The 18493-nt window shown below is 39.4% G+C and overlaps 1 protein-coding gene and 1 non-coding gene across 2 annotated transcripts in view; both read right to left on the reverse strand.

Moving 5' to 3' along the window:
* The window catches only part of IPO7 (importin 7), a 78615-nt gene that overhangs the window by 13218 nt on the left and 46904 nt on the right, over positions 1 to 18493 (reverse strand). Inside the window, exons 13-16 of the mRNA XM_066366042.1 lie at positions 18279 to 18368; positions 9320 to 9485; positions 8966 to 9126; positions 2073 to 2201 (exon numbers count right to left, since the gene is read on the reverse strand). Coding sequence (XP_066222139.1) covers positions 2073 to 2201; positions 8966 to 9126; positions 9320 to 9485; positions 18279 to 18368 — 546 coding nt within the window. The remainder of the gene's footprint in view (positions 1 to 2072; positions 2202 to 8965; positions 9127 to 9319; positions 9486 to 18278; positions 18369 to 18493) is intronic.
* LOC136389801 (small nucleolar RNA SNORA23) lies at positions 9567 to 9750 on the reverse strand. The gene has a single exon (XR_010748373.1). It is a non-coding gene; the product is annotated as a small nucleolar RNA SNORA23 (small nucleolar RNA).

Consider the following 18493-nt stretch of genomic DNA (forward strand, 5'->3'; position numbering starts at 1 on the left):
AAGTCATTGTCGGTGGCTTACAGAACAATTATTTGAAAGAAAACATTATTCTAACCATTCCCAGTAATTTTTATAATCCTAAATTATTCTTATAATTTAAGTTTGCCAATAAAGCAGCCATCCCCATTTATACAATTATATTAGATACAGAGAACCAGGCCCAAGTCATACAAGACGGGCAGAAAATACAAGATAAAAGATCTTCATTGTTAGTATGGTCCTCAATTGGATCCCAAATACCTGAAATCCATCAGATGTTTATAAAGTGGTTAGAAAAAATAAGATACAATTTACTAATCAGATATAAAAAAAATCCATCCCAAATACATTATTATAATTAATACATTTTCTTCAAATATAGTAAACAATTGATTTGTTAGCCATAAGGTAGCTTAACTATAAGGTTCCTTATGGCTTCTGCCTATCTCCAATTATCAAGAATAATAAAAAAAAAAATTGGCCCTGGCCGGTTGGCTCAGCGGTAGAGCGTCGGCCTGGCATGCGGGGGACCAGGGTTTGATTCCCGGCCAGGGCACATAGGAGAAGCGCCCATTTGCTTCTCCACCCCCCCTCCTTCCTCTCTGTCTCTCTCTTCCCCTCCCGCAGCCAAGGCTCCATTGGAGCAAAGATGGCCCGGGCGCTGGGGATGGCTCCTTGGCCTCTGCCCCAGGCGGGCGTGCCAGGTGGATCCCGGTCGGGTGCATGTGGGAGTCTGTCTGACTGTCTCTCCCCATTTCCAGCTTCAGAAAGAAAAAAAAAAAAAAGAATAAAAAAATAAGTTTACTAAGATCTCAAGTTATAGATAATCTGACAACATGGTTTCTGGATATAAATATCTGCATTGAAGGTATAAACAGCAAATTCAGCAAAGTGATTACTTTGAAGGGAAAAAAGCAGGAAATGAGATTAGGAAGTGGTAGCCCAATAACTTCAATTACATCTATCTGAAATTGTTTTTCTTACTGGAAACAAAGTGTAAAGGATATACTATAAAATCTTAAAAAGGTAATAAATTTAGGTGGTGGTTAAAGGGTAATGGTTATAGTTTTTCTCTGTTTCTTTCTTTTTTTCTTACAGAGACAGAGAGAGAGTCAGAGAGAGTGATAGATAGGGACAGACAGACAGGAATGGAGAGAGATGAGAAGCATCAATCATTAGTTTTTCATTGTGACACCTTAGTTGTTCACTGATTGCTTTCTCATATGTGCCTTGACCGTGGGACTACAGCAGATGGAGTAACCCCTTGCTCGAGCCAGTGACCTTGGGTGCAAGCTGGTGAGCTTTGCTCAAACCAGATGAGCCCGCGCTCAAGCTGGCGACCTCGGGGTCTTGAACCTGGGTCCTCTGCAACCCAGTCCGACACTATCCACTGCGCCACCACCTGGTCAGGCTGTGTATTTCTCTTTTTTGTATATATTTCAGAAGTTCATTTACAATTTACACCTTTCTAAAAGATACAAAAGAAAACTAGAAAGATGATGGCTGATGTTTGCACAATGTGAACATACTTAACACCACTGGACTGTATGCTTAAAAATAGTTAAGATGGTAATTTTATGTCATGTATATTCTACAGTAGATTAACATTTTTTTAATTAAAAAGGAACAAGCTCTGGCCAGTTGGCTCAGGGGCAGAGTGTCGACCTGGCATGTGGAAGTCCCAGGCTCAATTACTAGTCAGGGCACACAGGAGAGGCAACCTGCTTCTACACCCCACCCCTCCCCCTTCTTTTTCTCTCTTCCCCTCCCGCTGCCAAGTCTCAATTAATTTGAGCACGTCAGCCCTGGGCGCTGGGGATGGCTCTGTGGAGCCTCCATTCAGGAACTAGAAAAAGCTTGGTTGTGATTGTGAGCATCGGCCCCAGATGGGGGTGCTGGGTGGATCCTGGTGGGGGTGCATGCAGAAGTCTGTTTCTGTATCTTCCCTACTCTTACTTAAAAAAAAGATGGCAGAATCAAGGTACACGAGAAGATGACTGAAAATGATGTCAGAATTCTCCAAAAAGCATAGAATTGATGAAGAATATCTTGAAATAACCTAGAAGCTTTACAACACGAGAACATTTTCATACCTCTTTATGATCTTCAACTACACTAAGAAGCGTGTCAATGGTATTCAGGATTCCCATAGCAGTAACTGCTTTGTCATCACTTCCTTCTTCATCTGGCCCAGTCTGGATTACTTGATTAAATGTCATTGCCTAGAAGGTAAGGAAAATTTATTTTTATGTTCTAGGCTCTTGGTAGAAGTAAAATAGAAATTACTTCTCATGCGATTTTATGGCAACAGGCTAGGTATGGAAATTAAATTTGCAGTATTTGTCTGGTTAAGAAGATACAAAATAAAAATTGGTTTAAAGTAAAAAAAAATGTCATTGCCTAGATTCAAGAGAATATAATTTAGGTTTGCCAATAAATCAGTATAAACTCATTGGTTTAAAACTCTTAATTTGTAAAATGTTCTCACTGGGACAGCACAACCAATCAATGTCTCTAAACTGATTAATAATACTATAATTAAGAGCTTGGACACAATAATCAAATGGTGCTGCCTATGAAACACTAGGGGACCGTAAACAAGTTATTTGCCCTATTTTCTGACATCTCATTTGAGAATGTCATAGAGCAACTGTGAAAGAAGGCAAGGCATAGAAACTGTTGAATATTATGAATATGCTTATTAATATTACTGGCTAATATCTGACAATGTCCAAATACAGGTATACCAATAAACAAGGTTTTCTTATAATATTCAATTGTTTTGAAACAAACTTCTGAATAATTATAACTAATGATCAGACTAACATATTGTAAATGAAATATATACATAATGAATTATACCATATATTCATGTCTTCATCATTTGCAAAATTAGCTGTCAACAATATACATTTCCACAATACTTTAAAAAAATTTTTTACTTATTGATTTTAGCCAGAAAGGAAGTGGGGGGGAGGGAGGGAGAGAGAAAGAGAGAGAGAGAAAGAGAAAGAGAGAGAAACATGAATCCATTCCTGTATGTGCCCTAACCGGGGACTGAATCAACAACCTCTGCACTTTGGACTGATGCTCTAACTAATGGAGCTATCCGGCCAGGGCTCCACAAAACTAGTACTCTTTTTTTTTTTTCTTTTCTTTTTTTATAGTGACAGAGAGCGAATCAGAGAGAGGGATAGATAGGGACAGACAGATAGGAACAGAGAGAGATGAGAAGTATCAATCATCAGTTTTTCGTTGCGACACCTTAGCTGTTCATTGATTGCTTTCTCATATGTGCCTTGACCGTGGGGCTGCAGCAGACCGAGTAACCCTTTGCTCGAGCCAGTGACCTTGGGTCCAAGCTGGTGAGCTTTTTGCTCAAGCTATATGAGCCCGCGTTCAAGCTGGCGACCTCGGGGTCTTGAACCTGGGTCCTCCGCATCCCAGTCCGACGCTCTATCCACTGCGCCACCGCCCCGTCAGGCTCCACAAAACTTAAAAAAAAAAACAACCCCCCCCAAACCACCTCTTAATAAATTTATCGTGGTGACTGGTTAATAAAAGTAAATAGGTTTCCGGTGTAGTTCTATAATACATCATCTGTATATTGTGTGTTCACCATCCAATGTTAAGTCTCTTTCCATCACCATTTAATCCCCTTTTATCCTCTTCTACCTCTTCCCACTCCATTTCCTTCTTTGTAATCACCACACTGTTGTATCTATAAATTTTTTTTGCTCAATACCTTCATCGTTTTCACCCAGACCCCCAAATTCTCCCCTTTGATAGCCATCAGTCTGTTTTCTATATCTATGAATCTGTTTCTCTTTTATTTTGTTCATTAGATTCCAAAGTAAAATCTTATGGTATTTGTCTTTCTTTGATTAGCTTATTTCATTTAGCAAAATACAATCTAGGTCCATCAATGCCAAGTACAATAGTATTTCATTGTATAAATGTACAACTTTTTTTTTTGAGAGAGAGACAGACAGTGGGAGAGGAAGAGAGAGAAGTACCAGCTCGTAGTTGTGTCACTTTAGTTGTTCATTGGTTGCTTCTCATATGTGCCTTGACCTGGGAGGTCATGTAGAGCCAGTGACTCCTTGCTTAAGCCAATGACCATGGAATCATATTGATGATCCCATGTTCAAGCTGGCGACCTTACGGTTTTGAACCCGGGACCTCAGCGTCCCAGGTAGATGCTCTAAACACTGTGCAACCTCTGGTGAGGCCCACAGCTTTTTTTTTTTATCCATTCATCTACTGATGGGCACATGGGTGCTTTCAACTTTTGGCTATTATAAATAATGCTGCAATAAATAAAGGGGTGCATATATTCTTTCCAATTATTGTTTCGAGGTTTTATTGGAGATATTCCCAGGAGTGGAATTGCTGGGTCATAAGACAATTACATTTTCAATTTTTTGAGGTAAGTCCATGCTGTCTTCCACAGTGGCTGCACCAATCTGCATTTCCACTAAAAGTACACAAAGGTTCTTTTCTTTACATTCTCACCAATTGTTGATTTACTGAGAGCTATTCTGGCAGGTGTGAGGTGATATTTCATTGTGGTTTTAATTTGCACTTCTCTGGTGATTAGTGTCATTGAGCATCTTTTCATATGACTATTGGTCATTTGTATGTCTTTGTTGGATTAGTGTTTGTTCAGTTCCTTTGCCCATTTTAAAATTGGATTGTTTGGGATTTTCTGGTGTTGAATTTTATGTTTTTTTAAAAATATTTTGAAAATTAACCCCTTATCAGATATATCGTTAGCAAATATGTTCTCCCATTCACTGGTCTTTTCTATTTGTATTTTTCTGAAGTTAGAAGCAGGGAGGCAGTCAGACTACCACATGCATCTGACTGGGATCCAACGGGCATGCCCACCAGGGGGCGATGCTCTGCCCATCGGGGCGTTGCTCTGTTGAGGCTGGAGCCATTCTATGCCTGAGGGGAGGCCATGGAGCCATCCTCAGTGCCTGGGCCAACTTTTTGCTCCAATGGAGCCTTGGCTGCAGGAGGGGAAGAGAGAGATAGAAAGGAAGGAGAGGGGGAAGGGTGGAGAAGCAGATTGGCACTTCTCCTGTGTGCCCTGACCGGGAATCAAATACGGAACTTCCACATGCTGGGCGACACTCTACTGCTGAGCCAACCAGCCAGGGCCTGGGCTGTCTTTTCATTTTATTGATGGTTTCCTTTGCTGTGCAAAAACTTTTTAAGTTTTGCCCTGGCCAAATAGCTGGATTGGCCAGAGCATCTTCCCAAAGCTCAGAGCTTGCCAGTTCAACATCCATACAGGAACAGATGGATGTTCTTGTCTTTTACTTCCTTTCCTCTTTCACAAAAACCAATAAATAAAAAAATAAAATCTCTTTAGCTTCTAGTCCTATTTGTTTATATTTTCTTTTGTTTCCCTTATCTGAAGAGATGTATCAGAAATAATATTGCTAAGAAAAATATCCAAGATTTTACCACGTTTTCTTTTTTTCCTAAGGGGGGGGAAGGCAGTCACACAGACTCCCACATGCACCCAACCGGGATCCACCCGGCATGCCCACCAGGGGGTGATGCTCAGCCCCTCTGGGGAGTTGCTCCGCTGCAATTGGAGCCATTCTTGCATCTGAGACGGAGGCCATGGAGCCATCCTCAGCGCCCGGGCCAACTTTGCTCCAAAGGAGCCTTGGCTGCAGGAGGGGAAAAGAGAAATAGAGAGAAAGGAGACAGGGAAGGGTGGAGAAGTAGATGGGCACTTCTCCTGTGTGCCCTGGCCGGGAATTGAACCCAGGACTTCTACACGCCAGGCCCACGCTCTACCACTGAGCCAACCAGCCAGGCCACCACCTGTTTTCTTCTAGGAGCTTTAGTTTCAAATCTTACATTTAAGTCTTTAATTCATTTTGAGTTCATTCCTGTGTATGTTGTAAAAAAAGATGGTCTTGTTTAATTTTTACAGGTATCTGTCCAATTTTCCCAACATCATTTACTGAATAGGCTATCTTTACTCCTGTATGTTTTTATCTCCTTTGTCAAATAGTAACTGACCATAACTGTGTGTTAATTTCTGGGCTCTCTATTCTGTCCCACTGATCTATATATCTATGCTAGTACCATGCTGTTTTGATTAATATGGCCTTGTAATATAGTTTGATGTCACGTAGTGTGATTCTTCCAAACTTGTTGTTCTTTCTTAAGATTGATGTTTTGCTATTCGAGGTCTTTTGTAGTTCTACATAAGTTTCTGTCTGACCTGTGGTGGCACAGTGGATAAAGTGTCAACCTGGAAACGCTGAGGTTGCCGGTTCAAAACCCTGGACTTGCCTGGTTAAGGCACATATGGGAGTTGATGCTTCCTGCTCCTCCTCCCTTCTCTCTCTCTCCCTCTCTATAACGAATAAATAAAATCTAAAAAAAACCCAAAACATAAATTTTCTAAATTTTATTCTAGGTCTGTGAAATATGCTATTGGTATTTTGATAGAAAGGACATTGAATCTACAGATTGCTTTGGGTAGTCTGGGCATTTTAATGTTAATTCTTCCTATCCATGAATACTGTATATACTTCTACTTATTTTTATCTTCTTCAATTTCTTTTTTCAGTGTCTTATAATTCAAAGTATAGGCCTTTTAAATCCTTGGTTTAATTAATTCTTAGGTATATTTTTGGGAAGCAATTGTAAAGTAGGATTGTTTTTCAGCCCCCCTCCCCCATATTTTTTTACAGAGACAAGAGAGTGAGTCAGAGAGAGGGATAGACAGGGACAGACAGACAGACAGGGACAGAGAGAGATGAGAAGCATCAATCATTAGTTTTTCATTGTGACACCTTAGTTGTTCATTGATTGCTTTCTCATATGTGCCTTGACCGCGGGCCTTCAGCAGACTGAGTAACCCCTTGCTGGAGCCAGCAACCTTGGGTTCAAGCTAGTGAGCTTTGCTCAAACCAGATGAGCCTGCGCTCAAGCTGGTGACCTCAGGGTCCCGAACCTGGGTCCTCCCCATCCCAGTCCAATGCTCTATCCACTGTGCCACCGCCTGGTCAGGCTCTCAGTTCCCCTTTCTGATAGTTCATTATTGGTGTATAAAAATAAAACCAATTTCTGGATTTTTTTTTTATTCATTTTTTTAGAGAGGACAGAGAGAGGGAGAGAGTGTGACAGAGAGGGAGAGAGAAGAGAGACAGAGAGAGAGAAGGGGGGAGGAGCTGGAAGCATCAACTCCCATATGTGCCTTGACCAGGCAAGCCCAGGGTTTCGAACCGGCGACCTCAGCATTTCCAGGATGACGCTTTATCCACTGCGCCACCACAGGTCAGGCCAATTTCTGGATATTAATTTTATATCCTGCTACTTTACTAAATTCATTTATCAATTCTAGTAGTTTTCTGGTGGACTCATATGGCTCTGTCTATATAGTATCATGTCACCTGCATATAACGACAATTTTACTTCTTCCTTTCCGATTTAGATGCCTTTAATTTCTTCTTCTTGTCTGACTGCTGTGGCTAGAACTTCTAGTACTATGTTGAATAAGAGCAGTAAAAGCAGACACCCCTGTCTTGTTCTGCCCTTAAGGAAAACGTTTTTAGTTTTTGCCTTTTGAGTATGATGTTGGCTTGTCATTAAATGGCTTTTATTATGTTGCTGTATGTTCTCTCTATACCAACGTTTCTGAGAGTCTTTTTTAAAAAAATTGTAAATGTGTGCTGGATCCACAGCAAATATCAAGAGTTAGATTCCTGAAATCCCAATACTTAGCAGAAATATAAAATGCATTAAATAAATCATTGTATAGGGGAAAGAAATATGGGTAACTATTGGGCACATGTTCATACTTTCTATTACCCTTAAGTAATTTACTTAATTCTCAGATGATTGGGGCTATGTATATTAAACAATGACCATGTATAAAATTATTTTTACACAAATTTCATCTTAAAAATATTTCTGAAAAAAAAAATAAATTTCTGTGCCCTGGCCGGTTGGCTCAATGGATAAAGTGGCATGCAGCTGTCCTGGGTTTGGTCCCTGGTCAGGGCATACATGAGAACTGACCATCTGCTTCTCTTTTCTCTTCTTTTTCTCTTCCCCTCTCACTGCCAATGACTTGATTGGTTCAAGTGCTAGTCTCTTGAGTGCTGAGGATAGCTCGGTTGATTTGAGCATCAGCCCCAGATAGGGATTGCTGGGTGGATCCTGGTAGGGGCGCAAGCGGGAGTCTCTCTCCTTCTCTCAGTTAAAATAAATAAATTTAAAATAAATAAATAAATAAATAAAACCAGCATGTTTACTTTATCTTTAAGTTGGTCTGTACTATTCCAGGAAACCACATAAACAAGGCAATCATAATGCAACATGAAGTAGCAGTTAAGAACATGCATCATAAAGGCATATATCTGAGATGTGAATCCAGGTCCCACCCATTCCAGCTGTGGGCAAGCTACTTTAACCTTTTTTTATTTTTTTTAACAGAGACAGAGAGTGAGTCAGAGAGAGAGAGGGATAGACAGGGACAGACAGACAGGAACGGAGAGAGATGAGAAGCATCAATCATTAGTTTTTCACTGCGCATTGCAACACCTTAGTTGTTCATTGATTGCTTTCTCATATGTGCCTTGACCACGGGCCTTCAGCAGACTGAGTAACCCCTTGCTGGAGCCAGCGACCTTGGACTCAAGCTGGTGGGCTTTTGCTCAAACCAGATGAGCCCACGCTCAAGTTGGTGACCTCGGGGTCTCAAACCTGGGTCCTCTGCATCCCAGTCCAATGCTCTATCCACTGCGCCACCGCCTGGTCAGGCTACTTTAACCTTTTAACGCCTCATATTTTCTTTCAGTATTGAAATATTTCTCACACAGGGTAATAGGAAAATTAAACAGGCTAATTATATATCAAGGGCTTATAACATTATCTGACATACAGTAAGCTCTGTGAACATACTTTTTATAAGGTAAATAATGCATAATGATTGGTTCAAATAACATACCAAATGTTGTGTCATTTCTACTGCAATAGGAGTAACTTCTTCACTATACTCGCAGATCATTTTCTGAATTACATTGGTAAGATCATCATTTTCTGTTTCTCTTATAATATGAAGAAGAGCTTGCATTACAGGTCTGATAAATGGTGTTATGTATTCTTTAGCTGTAAGAGGAAAAGAGAAAAAAATTTTGATCTAGTTAGCTTAAACTCCTTAAAACCTGATAACAACATAATCAAAGAGTAAAAAAGAGATACTTTCATATAAAATAGAAAATTATTTGGCAAGTATCCAGATTATACCTTGTACAATTATGTGAAAACACATCACACTATTTTTGAGATATAAACCCTTTACCTTTTTCTTGATTGCTGATCAACACTTGAAGTGCAATAGCAGCTTCCACTTTCACAGGCATTTCCCTATCATCAATCAGACATCTTCGTGTCAGCTCTAAGGCTGTTTGCAGGTTCTGGTCACTTTTGAACTTCACTTCACAAAAATAGTGAAGGACCCAGCAAGCCTTTCAAAAAAAATGCAGTAAGTTATTATAGATACATTATATTAAATTCCCCCACGCTATACAGTATTATCATTGCCAAGGTTCTGTGTGGAAATCTGGAGGCTGGCCAGTGAAAAATTATGTCCATGAGACAACACTAGACCAGTACTATGATCCCAAGTTACTCTTTGGCTGCATGATGTTTGTGTGGATAGCAAGATCTGAATGCAAAACACAGACAGATACTGTTATCAGACACAGATGAAAACCGTGCACACATTACATTAGCCATTTAAAATAAAATAGAAGTCTAAAATAAAATATGGCTTTTATTTTTTTTATTTATTGATTTGAGAAAGAGAGAAACAGGAAGATTGATCTGTTACTGTATATGTCCTGACCAGGCATTGAACTGGCAACCTCTGTGCTCTAGGATGATGCTCTAACCAACTGAGCTATCTGGCCAGGGCTAAAATGAAAATGTGGGTTTATTTTTGTTTGTTTCTTAAGTGCAAATAGGGGAGACAGACAGACTCTGTATGAACCCATGAACCCCAACTAGTATCCACCTGGGAACCCCTGTCTCGGGCTGATGCTCTGCCCATCTGAGGCCATGCTTACAATTGAGCTATTTTTAGCACCTGAGGTGGAGGCTCTATGGAGCCATCTACAGCAATTGGGGCCAATCTGCTTAAACCAATTGAGCCATGGCTGTGGAGGGGGGGAGAAAGAGAGAGAGAAAAGGAAGAAGAAGAGGAAGAGGAGGAGGAGGAGGAGGAAGAGGAGGGGATGGAGGGGTAGAGAAGCAGATGGTCGCTTCTCCTGTGTGCCTTAACCTGGAATCAAACCCGGGACATCCACATGCTGGGTCAACACTCTACCAGAAATATGGCTTTTAAAGTAAACATTAAAGTTTCCATTTAAAAGTTCAGATAAGGTCAGAGTAATGGCGGGGTAGAAAGTGATACCGATAAATCTCCCCCAAAACTCAACAAGATCTTCAACCAGAAACAGAAAAACCTATCCTTGGAGCCTTCAGATGTTTCGCAATACACCCAAAGGTATGATCAAGCGAAAAATTGGCTAAATATATAACCAAACCCCGAAGGAAATAGGGAGTAAGAAATGCTCCGCCTTCCTCACTAACCTAAACAGGGCGGCTTTCACTGGAAACTGAGAATATAGAAACTAAGGTGGGCAAAGGGGGTGAATAGATCCAAGCCACGGCACAAACGGCCGAACCAGGCTGTGGCACGGAGATCCAAGCCGAGGAAAAACTGTTCCTGTGACAACCCGGGCAATACAGCTAACACTCGCGCCAAACCCACACAAAGAAAGACAAGCGGGGCAGCCATTTTACCCGATCTCCTGGTTGGCGCGCGCAGATAGTGGGAGAGAGATTCCTTCCAAAGCCCCGGGAGTGTGCACCCGTGTTGTACCACAGAGGGGCAGAGTCAGGGGCCTTTGTGTGGGCCTAAAGCGGAATCTCAGGCCGCCCCAGCGCCTTGAAAAAGCTGCACACGGGGACGGAGCGAGAGTCAATTCCAACGCTGGAACTTTTCCATGCGGGAGGGGGGTTTCACTCAGAGGGCGAGACTTCCAGTCTGACATCCTGGTCTGCGCGCGCAGATAGTGAGGAGAGATTTCTCCGAGTGCCTCAGCAGTGCCTGCCCGTGTTATCCCACAGAGGGGCAGAGTCAGGAGCCTTTGTGTGGGCCTAAAGCGGAATCTCAGGCTACCCCAGCGCCTTGAAAAAGCCGCACACGGGGACGGAGCGAGAGCCAATTCCAACGCTGGAACTTTTCAGTGCAGCGGGGGGGGGGGGGGGGGGGGGGGGGGGGGGGGGGTGGGTTCACTCAGAGGGCGAGACTTCCGGTCTGACATCCTGGTCTGCAAGCGCAGATAGTGAACGAGAGTTTCCTCCAAGCGCCTCGGGAGTGGGTGCCCGCCCGTGTTACCGGACAGAGTGGCAGAGCCAGAGGTCTTTGAGTGGGCGGAAGCCCCGGCTGATTATGCTAGCAGCTCTGATTGACTGAGCCTTACCCAGAGCCCTGTGCTGAGTGGGAATAGAGTGGGGAGTGGCCAGCTCTTTGAGCCTCTTACTATCCAGGCAGAGGCAGCAGCAACCCCATAGCTGGATTACCAGGCTACTAATTGAGGAAGGAAAGACTAGGAGGCTCCAGGAACACGGACTCTCTCACTGTCGGAGCCTATAAATGCTAATGAGCCTCAACTGCCAATGTGATTAAAGCATAATACATGACATCGCCATAGAGACTTATCAATTGCAAACCTCTACCTGAGCGTGCCAAAGGGGCAGAACCCGGGGTACAGAGTCACCGACCAGGAAGAGGGAGAGAAAAGAAAAAGCAAGAAGATAACCTCTCAAAATCAAGAATAATCCGTAGACTTTATAACCTATCCCATTTTATTATATTTGTTTGTTTGTTTCTCTTATCTTCATCCTTGATTTCTTTTTCTTTTTTCCTCCTCCAATTTGGTCGTTTAACTCTCTACCGGTCTTACTCTCTCCTCTCCTTAAACTACACTACCCACAAGTGTTACATCTCCCATTATCTTTTCTTTCCTCTTCCTTTCTCTCTTTGAGGGTTGCACTCCAAAACCCTTAACTCTCTCTCTCTCCGCTTTCTTCTTCTTTTAGTAGTTCCCTCTTTTTTTCTCTCTCTCTCTCTTTCTTTTCTCCCTCTATATTAGTTTCTTCCTTTCTCCTTTACGTCTCCTCTCATTCAAACCTCAATAACAAACAAATTATCTTATCTGGGACTCAAACTTATGTTTGTGGCATTTTGGGGGGTTTTTACTTCACCTTTTTAACTCACTAGCACTGCTCCCATCCCTGGTTCTCCATTTTATCAAGCTCTTGTTCCACTAAATACAATAGTAATTTTTTAATTTGTCCCCCCATTTTCCTGTTTCCCTCTTATTCCTCGCATCATAACTCTTAGTCAACCAACACCTAAATGCAAATCATTTTATTCTTGATCCAAATTTTTTCATTATTTGCTTTTTGTGGGTCCATACCCCCCCTTTTTTTAATTTTAATTTAATTTAATTTTTATTTTTTTGCCCTTTATTACTTTCCCCCAATTCAGGCCCTCCATTACAGGCATTGTTTGTTCTATTAAATACAATATAATTCACAGTTCACCACAAAATTTTCTCAAGAAAGAGGGGAGAGAAAAGGAGAGGAAAAAAGGAGGGGGGAATAATTTCCTTTTTTTAAAATTTTTTTTCAATTTTTTAATTATTTTATTTTTCTTTAATTCATTATTAATTAAAAAATTTTTTTCAATTTTTGATTTAACTTTTTATTCTTTATTAAATCTCATTAATACTATCAACAAAACCACCCTCAGATGCCATTAAGGAAGAGAAAATCGAATATCATGGATACAAAAGAAAGAGAGGTAACACAGATAGATGAGGAAAAATCTATGGAGAAAAAATTTAATATATTGGAAACCTTGGAGCTAAATGACAGAGAATTCAAGATAGAAATCCTAAAAATACTCAGAGATATACAAGAAAACACAGAAAGGCAATTTAGGGAGCTCAGAAAACAACTCAATGAACATAAAGAATATATGTCCAAGGAAATTGAAACTATAAAAACAAATCAAACAGAGATGAAAAACTCAATTCACGAGCTGAAAAACGAGGTAACAAGCTTAGCTAATAGAACAGGCCAGATAGAAGAGAGGATTAGTGAAATAGAAGACAAGCAACTTGAGGCACAACAGAGAGAAGAAAGAGACTCAAAAATTAAAAAAAATGAGATAGCCCTACAAGAATTATCTGACTCCATCAGAAAGAATAACATAAGAATAATAGGTATATCAGAGGGAGAAGAGAGAGAAAATGGAATGGAGAACATACTCAAACAAATAATAGATGAGAACTTCCCAAGCCTGTGGAAAGAACTAAAGCCTCAAATTCATGAAGCAAACAGAACTCCAAGTTTTCTTAACCCCAACAAACCTACTCCAAGGCACATCATAATGAAATTGGCACAAACCAATGGCAAAGAAAAAATTCTCAAGACAGCCAGGGAAAAGAAGAATACAACATATAAAGGAAGGCCCATTAGATTATCATCAGATTTCTCAGCAGAAACTCTACAAGCTAGAAGAGAGTGGACCCCAATATTTAAAGTCCTGAAAGAGAGGAACTTTCAGCCATGAATACTATACCCATCAAAGCTACCCTTCAAATATGAAGGAGAAATAAAAACATTCACAGATACAGAAAAGATGAGGGAATTTATCATCAGAAAACCCCCACTCCAGGAATTACTAAAGGGGGTTCTCCAATCAGATACAAAGAACAAAAAAAAAACAAAGCCACAAGTAAAAGCTCCAAGAAGAACACAATAAAACCAAATTTAAACTGTAACAACAACAAAAAGAAAGGGGGGAGAGGATGGAGATTAACAGTAGCAAAGGACGATGGAGTGCAAAAGTACTCACAAAATAGTGCGCTACAACGAACAGGGTAGGAACCCTTTTCATTACTTAAAGGTAACCACCATTGAAAAAACCACCACAGTAGCACATGAGATAAAAAAGATAGCAACAGAGGAAAGATGTATGGAATACAACAAAATAAAAACAAAAGATAGAAAAACGAAAGAGAAGGATCAAACAAGACACAAAACTAACAGAAAGCAATCTATAAAATGGCAATAGGGAACTCACAAGTGTCAATAATTACACTAAATGTAAACGAATTAAACTCACCAATAAAAAGACAGAGTAGCAGAATGGATTAAAAAAGAAAATTCAACGGTATGCTGCCTACAGGAAACTCATCTAAGTAACAAGGATAAAAACAAATTCAAAGTGAAAGGCTGGAAAACAATACTCCAAGCAAATAACATCCAAAAAAAAGCAGGCGTAGCAATACTCATATCTGATAATGCTGACTACAAGACAACAAAAGTACTCAGAGACAAAAATGGCCATTTCATAATGGCTAAGGGGACACTGAATCAAGAATACATAACAATTCTTAATATATATGCACCAAACCAAGGAGCACCAAAATATATAAGACAGCTACTTATTGACCTTAAAACAAAAACTGACAAAAATACAATCATACCTGGAGACCTCAATACACCGCTGATGGCTCTAGATCGGTCATCCAAACAGAGAATCAACAAAGACATAGTGGCCTTAAACAAAACACTAGAGCACCTGGATATGATAGACATCTACAGGACATTTCATCCCAAAGTGACTGAGTATACATTATTCTCCAGTGTACATGGATCATTCTCAAGAATTGACCATATGTTGGGCCACAAAAACAACATCAGCAAATTCAGAAAAATTGAAGTTGTACCAAGCATATTTTCTGATCATAAAGCCTTGAAACTAGAATTCAACTGCAAAAAAGAGGAAAAAAATCCCACAAAAATGTGGAAACTAAACAACATACTTTTAAAAAATGAATGGGTCAAAGAAGAAATAAGTGCAGAGATCCAAAGATATATACAGACTAATGAAAATGACAATACGACATATCAGAATCTATGGGATGCAGCAAAAGCAGTGATAAGAGGGAAGTTCATATCACTTCAGGCATATATGAACAAACAAGAGAGAGCCCAAGTGAACCACTTAACTTCACACCTTAAGGAACTAGAAAAAGAAGAACAAAGACAACCCAAAACCAGCCGAAGAAAGGAGATAATAAAAATCAGAGCAGAAATAAATGAATTAGAGAACAGAAAATATAGAAAAAATTAATAGAACAAGGAGCTGGTTCTTTGAAAAGATCAACAAAATTGACAAACCCTTGGCAAGACTTACCAAGGAAAAAAGAGAAAGAACTCATATAAACAAAATCCAAAATGAAAGAGGAGAAATCACCACGGACACCGTAGATATACAAAGAATTATTGTAGAATACTATGAAAAACTTTATGCCACTAAATTCAACAACCTAGAAGAAATGGATAAATTCCTAGAACAATACAACCTTCCTAGACTGAGTCAAGAAGAAGCAGAAAGCCTAAACAGACCTATCAGTAGAGAAGAAATAGAAAAAACCATTAAAAACCTCTCCAAAAATAAAAGTCCAGGCCCTGACGGCTAGACCAGCGAATTTTATCATTCAAAGAAGACTTGGTTCCTGTTTTACTCAAAGTCTTCCAAAAAATTGAAGAAGAAGCAATACTTCCAAACACATTTTATGAGGCCAACATAACCCTCATACCAAAACCAGGCAAGGATGGCACAAAAAAAGAAAACTACAGACCAATATCTCTAATGAATACAGATGCTAAAATACTAGCAAATCGAATACAACAACATATTAAAAAAATAATACATCAAGATCAAGTGGGATTCATCCCAGAATCTCAAGGATGGTTCAACATACGTAAAACGGTTAACGTAATACACCATATCAACAAAACAAAGAACAAAAACCACATGATCTTATCAATAGACGCAGAAAAGGCTTTCGATAAAATACAACACAATTTTATGTTTAAGACTCTCAACAAAATGGGTATAGAAGGAAAATATCTCAACATGATAAAGGCCATATATGATAAACCATCAGCTAACATCATATTAAATGGCACTAAACTGAAGGCTTTCCCCCTTAAATCAGGAACAAGACAGGGTTGTCCACTCTCTCCACTCTTACTTAATGTGGTACTAGAGGTTCTAGCCAGAGCAATCAGACAAGACAAAGAAATAAAAGGCATCCATATCGAAAAAGAAGAAGTAAAAGTATCACTTTTTGCAGATGATATGATCCTATACATCGAACACCCCAAAGAATCCACAAAAAGACTACTAGAAACAATAAGCCAATACAGTAAGGTCGCAGGATACAAAATTAACATACAGAAGTCAATAGCCTTTCTATATGCCAACAATGAAACAACTGAGAAGGAACTCAAAAGAATAATCCCCTTCACAATTGCAACAAAAAAAATAAAATACTTAGGAATAAACATAACAAAGAATGTAAAGGACTTATATAATGAAAACTATAAACCATTGTTAAGGGAAATTGAAAAAGATATAATGAGATGGAAGAATATACCTTGTTCTTGGCTAGGAAGAATAAATACAATCAAGATGGCTATATTACCCAAAGCAATATACAAATTTAATGCAATTCCCATCAAACTTCCAATGACATTTTTTAAAGAAATAGAGCAAAAAATCGTTAGATTTATATGGAACTATAAAAAACCCCGAATAGCCAAAGCAATCCTAAAGAAAAAGAATGAAGCTGGAGGCATTACAATACCTGACTTCAAACTATATTATAGGGCCACGACAATCAAAACAGCATGGTATTGGCAGAAAAATAGACAATCAGACCAATGGAACAGAATAGAAAGTCCAGAAATAAAACCACATATATATAGTCAAATAATTTTTGATAAAGGGGCCAAGAACACACAATGGAGAAAAGAAAGCCTCTTCAATAAATGGTGCTGGGAAAACTGGAAAGCCACATGCAAAAGAATGAAACTGGACTACAGTCTCTCCCCCTGTACAAAAATTAACTCAAAATGGATCAAAGATCTAAACATAAGACCTGAAACAATTAAGTACATAGAAGAAGACATAGGTACTAAACTCATGGACCTGGGTTTTAAAGAGCATTTTATGAATTTGACTCCAATGGCAAGAGAAGTGAAGGCAAAAATTAATGAATGGGACTACATCAGACTAAGAAGTTTTTGCTCAGCAAGAGAAACTGATAACAAAATAAACAGAAAGCCAACTAAATGGGAAATGATATTTTCAAACAACAGCTCAGATAAGGGCCTAATATCCAAAATATACAAAGAACTCATAAAACTCAACAACAAACAAACAAACAATCCAATAAAAAAATGGGAAGAGGACATGAACAGACACTTCTCCCAGGAGGAAGTACAAATGGCCAACAGATATATGAAAAGATGCTCATCTTCTTTAGTTATTAGAGAAATGCAAATCAAAACTGCAATGAGATACCACCTCACCCCTGTTAGATTAGCTATTATTAACAAGACAGGTAATAGCAAATGTTGGAGAGGCTGTGGAGAAAAAGGAACCCTCATACACTGTTGGTGGGAATGTAAAGTTGTACAACCATTATGGAAGAAAGTATGGTGGTTCCTCAAAAAACTGAAAATAGAACTACCTTATGACCCAGCAATCCCTCTACTGGGTATATACCCCAAAAACTCAGAAACATTGATACGTAAAGACACATGCAGCCCCATGTTCATTGCAGCATTGTTCACAGTGGGCAGGACATGGAAACAACCAAAAAGCCCGTCAATAGATGACTGGATAAAGAAGATGTGGCACATATACACTATGGAATACTACTCAGCCATAAGAAATAATGACATCGGATCATTTACAGCAAAATGGTGGGATCTTGATAACATTATATGAAGTGAAATAAGTAAATCAGAAAAAAACAGGAACTGCATTATTCCATACGTAGGTGGGACATAAAAGTGAAACTAAGAGACATTGATAAGAGTGTGGTGGTTACGGGGGGAGGGGGGAAAAAGAGAGGGAAAGGGGGAGGGGGAGGGGCACAGAGAAAACTAGATAGAAGGTGACAGAGGACAATCTGACTTTGGGTGATGGGTATGCAACAAATTGAAAGACAAGATAACCTGGACTTGTTATCTTTGAATATATGTATCCTGATTTATTGATGTCGCCCCATTAAAAAAATAAAATTAAAAAAAAAAAAAGTTCAGATAAGCAGTCATTTATTACAAAACATAAATATATAAATTAATACATTAAAACTTACCCTTGCTCTCATGTAGCCTAGTTCACTGCTAAAGAGAGGAAATACATGGTTCTGCAACATGTATTCCATCTGATCTTTGTAGATCTTTTTCTGTCAATATAAACAAAAATTGTTTTTGAAAAAGGTCCAAACATAATGATCTCAAATGCCAAAGAGATACACCAGTGCTAAAAATTACTACTGATGTTATAATATACATTTTTTTTGGTTCTTTG

Source organism: Saccopteryx leptura, chromosome 1 (assembly GCF_036850995.1).
Source record: "Saccopteryx leptura isolate mSacLep1 chromosome 1, mSacLep1_pri_phased_curated, whole genome shotgun sequence".
Lineage (NCBI taxonomy): Eukaryota > Metazoa > Chordata > Mammalia > Chiroptera > Emballonuridae > Saccopteryx > Saccopteryx leptura.